General features: G+C 43.5%; 1 protein-coding gene across 1 annotated transcript; it reads left to right on the top strand.

Annotated features, from left to right (window-relative positions):
- Positions 1-1,301: 1,301 nt before the first annotated feature.
- LOC120625559 (heat shock protein 68-like) lies at positions 1,302-3,564 on the top strand. The gene has a single exon (XM_039892613.1). It carries the CDS (start codon positions 1,435-1,437, stop codon positions 3,346-3,348), a length of 1,914 nt encoding a protein of 637 aa, XP_039748547.1. The 5' UTR covers positions 1,302-1,434; the 3' UTR covers positions 3,349-3,564.
- The last annotated feature ends 777 nt before the right edge of the window (positions 3,565-4,341 follow it).

Here is a 4,341-nt window from a genome sequence, read left to right as displayed (position 1 = left end):
ACACCGAGAGGTATCTTTCGAGTTCATGTAGGACTGAAGTGTATGGATACGGTCGTATTTATATCGAAATACCCGCCAACGCAATGTCATGATCATTGGTTGTTAATTAAATATAATTTATTTCTTGAAAACTATTTAATAATTAAATATTTAGTATCAGCATATTTGTAAAACACCTAATCATTTTAATAAAATATCTGGCCAATATGAATTTATAGTTAACAAAAGTTTAATTATTTACCAAGTTTATAAAATCACTGTAACAATAGCTTGCATACTGAAGATAGACATTTTATAATTTAAAGCTCGTGTAAATAAACTGCTCATACGCGATTCTTTAAAAATCTTAACAAACGCGGACAAAGTTGCGTCCATACATAAATAACTGGGAATAAATGAAGAATCATAAATACATCATACATTCACATATTTTTTAAAGAAGCGTTTAATTTTTTAATTAACTTCGTAAAAAGGCTGGGAATTATCAATTTGGTGGGTTTTTTGTCTATTTACACTGATTTCTCCGCCACTTATCGGTTGATTTGCTTGAAACACGATAAAAAAAATCCTTATTATTGCTTCCATTAATTTATTACCTCAAGATCAATTCCTAACTAATGTTATAAATGTGAATGTGAGTTTGTTTGATTCACGTCTTAACTACGCAACTGATCAGTAGTTAAGATCGTCATAAAATTTTCATACACTTTTTAAGTGGAAAGAATATAGGGTGGGAACCTTTTCTTCTTCTTCGTCTTCTGAAATAGAGTATTGTTGTCAAGGAATAGAAAATAACTTCTAAAAGAGTATAACCCGAAAAACTATATAAAATTTACATTTACGCAAGGCCAGAATCTAGTAAATAACAATTCTTACTATAAAAAATGACAATAAATGGAAAACAATGAAGGAGACACTGTCCGAGTAATACTAAAGTTTGAATCATTATTTTTATTGTAAACTCCATAAACAATTGGAACACCGTTGCCACTAGCAACATTATAGCTCTTGACCCCGCATTGCGGTAAAGTCGCGAACGTTCGGCTACTGTACGATTGGTTAGCGTAATTATACGCTATCCTTGTCTCACATATTACATTCGTATATTTCTATTCTTGTTTATTAGTAACGTGAACGGCTATTGGTCAGATAAAATTACGTTTCTAGAATGTTCGGCGTTACCTTTAATATTATTGGTGAATGAGACCTGGTTCGAGAAGTTTCTCGATTGTGATTGGCTGAGGTTGTCCGACTATAAAAGCGGCCGGTAAGCGCGCCAAGGCATGTATTTATTCGAAACACGAAGTGAAGAGAAGAACTCTGAAGTGAACTCAGTAAAATCACTAAACAATCTAAACATACTTAATACGGTTGAAGAGTTACAAATTATAATTGACTTATTGGGAATACAACAAGAAATATCCTGTCAAGAAAATGCCAGCAATTGGAATTGATCTTGGAACGACATACTCCTGCGTCGGAGTTTGGCAACATGGAAACGTGGAAATCATCGCAAACGACCAAGGTAACCGAACGACACCATCCTACGTCGCCTTCACGGACACGGAGCGACTCATCGGAGACGCGGCCAAAAACCAGGTCGCTCTCAACCCCAGCAACACAGTGTTTGACGCAAAACGACTGATTGGCCGCAAGTTTGACGACCCGAAGATTCAGCAGGACATGAAGCACTGGCCCTTCAAAGTCGTGAACGATTGTGGCAAGCCGAAAATACAAGTACGGTTCAAAGACGAGGTGAAACGGTTCGCGCCTGAGGAGATCAGCAGCATGGTTCTAACGAAGATGAAAGAGACCGCCGAAGCATACCTGGGCTGCAGCGTACGCGACGCCGTCGTCACCGTGCCCGCCTACTTCAACGACTCGCAGCGCCAGGCCACCAAGGACGCGGGTGCCATCGCTGGTCTTAACGTGCTGCGAATCATTAACGAGCCCACCGCCGCCGCGCTGGCCTACGGGCTCGACAAGAACCTCGCGGGAGAACGCAACGTGCTGATATTTGACCTCGGTGGCGGCACCTTCGACGTCTCTGTGCTCACTATCGACGAGGGTTCGCTGTTTGAGGTGAGGGCCACTGCCGGCGACACACATCTCGGCGGCGAAGACTTCGACAACAGGCTCGTGGACCATTTGGCAGACGAATTCAAGCGGAAGAATAAGAAGGATATTCGAGGCAATCCGCGCGCTTTACGGCGCTTACGCACCGCTGCCGAGCGCGCCAAACGCACGCTGTCTTCAAGCAGCGAGGCAACCATAGAGATCGACGCACTATATGAGGGCATGGACTTCTACACTCGCGTATCACGAGCGCGCTTCGAGGAGTTGAACGCGGATCTATTCCGTGGCACGCTCGAGCCAGTCGAGAAGGCGCTGAGAGATGCTAAGCTGGACAAGAGCTCTATTCATGACGTCGTGCTTGTCGGTGGCTCAACACGCATCCCTAAGATACAGAACATGCTGCAGAACTTCTTCGGTGGCAAGAAGCTCAACCTCTCCATCAACCCAGATGAGGCAGTAGCGTACGGCGCCGCGGTCCAGGGAGCCATCCTGAGCGGGGAACAACACAGCAAAATCCAGGACGTTCTTCTAGTAGATGTGGCGCCGCTGTCTCTTGGCATCGAAACCGCCGGGGGAGTTATGACCAAGATCATCGAGCGAAACTGCAAAATCCCATGCAAGCAAAGTCAGACCTTCACCACCTATTCTGACAACCAGCCAGCGGTAACCATCCAGGTATACGAGGGTGAACGCGCCATGACCAAAGATAACAACTTGCTCGGCCGTTTCGACCTCACCGGCATACCGCCCGCGCCGCGCGGTGTTCCCAAAGTAGACGTTACGTTTGACCTCGACGCTAACGGCATCCTGAACGTGTCTGCCAAGGAGAACAGCACGGGTCGCAGTAAGAATATCGTCATCAAGAACGACAGAGGCAGACTGTCGCAAGCCGAGATAGACCGCATGCTGGCGGAGGCCGAACGGTACAAGGAGGAGGACGACCGCCTGAGAGAGCGAGTGGCGGCTCGCAACCAGCTCGAGTCGTACCTGTTCGGCGTGAAACAGGCACTTGACGAGGCTGGCGACAAGCTTAGCGAACAAGACAAAGACGCGGCGCGACGAGAGTGCGACGCTGCACTCCAGTGGCTCGACAACAACGCGCACGCCGACAGGGAGGGGTACGAGCAGAAAATGAAGGACGTACAGCGAGTGTGTTCGCCGCTCATGAGCAAGATGCACGGTGCCGGAGCCGGGACGGGAGCGGCGCCCGGCGGGTACCAGCAGCAAACACACAACAACCACTCCGGGCCGACGGTGGAAGAAGTCGACTAAATCTAAACTACCTCGGTGGTCATCATCATCATGTCATTTCACCGATACATAAGTAGAATAATGAAAAGCTTCGACTGATTAGTTCGTAATTTATGTACAAAGTTGTAAATATGTAATGTAAGTTAATTTATTATTTTAATTAAGGACATTTCAAAACCAACAGGTGATCTTAATTGTTGTTAGTTTTATAACAATAAATATCTAACTAAGAATACATTTTGGTTTTTTTTTCTGCGTTAGGCAATTAATAGTTTGCTACCTATACATACATAATCTATATAATCATCATTATCAACCCAATAGCGGCCCACGACAAGATGTGGGGTTCTATCAGAATGAGAAAAACTTAGTCCGTAGTCCACCACTTAGCCTAGCCAAGTGCGGATTGGTAGACTTCACACTATGTATACTTCATTCAAACCTACACCTAACTCATGCAATTCGAATATCACCTGCTTAAAATAAACTTGCATAAGCTAAACGGTGAAAGAAAACATCGCGAGGAAAGAGAGCCTATCCATAACTTTCTCAAAAGGCGTGTGAAGTCTACCAATCCGAACTTGGCCAGCTTTGTGGGCTACAATCTAAACCCTTCTTGTTCTGAGAGAGGACCCCGGCGTGTCAGATTATATAAACATATTTAATATGCCCTTGTCCTTTAGTGGGCAAATGATGGGTTGAGACGATAATAATACTAAATATTATAAATATTTAACCGACTTACAATAAAGGAGAAGGTTCTCAATTCGGTTGTTTTGTTTTTTATTTATGTTTGTTAGCAAGGAACTTTGCCATTTAAAAACGATTTGCAAAATTATTCTTTTGTTTTAGACGGCAAAATTCCTATGTGGTCCTTTTTTCATTAGGTCAAGATCTGTTGAAGGGAACCTGAAGAAATCGAGGGAACTATTCAAATATAATAGCTATATATATAAAAAATATTTGAATATATATATATTCAAATATTTTTTAAAGTAACTTGAGCATTTGCTA

This window comes from Pararge aegeria, chromosome 8 (assembly GCF_905163445.1).
Source record: "Pararge aegeria chromosome 8, ilParAegt1.1, whole genome shotgun sequence".
NCBI lineage: Eukaryota > Metazoa > Arthropoda > Insecta > Lepidoptera > Nymphalidae > Pararge > Pararge aegeria.
The sequence above is the reverse complement of the archived record's forward strand: the minus strand, read 5'-3'. Positions and strand labels throughout refer to the sequence as shown.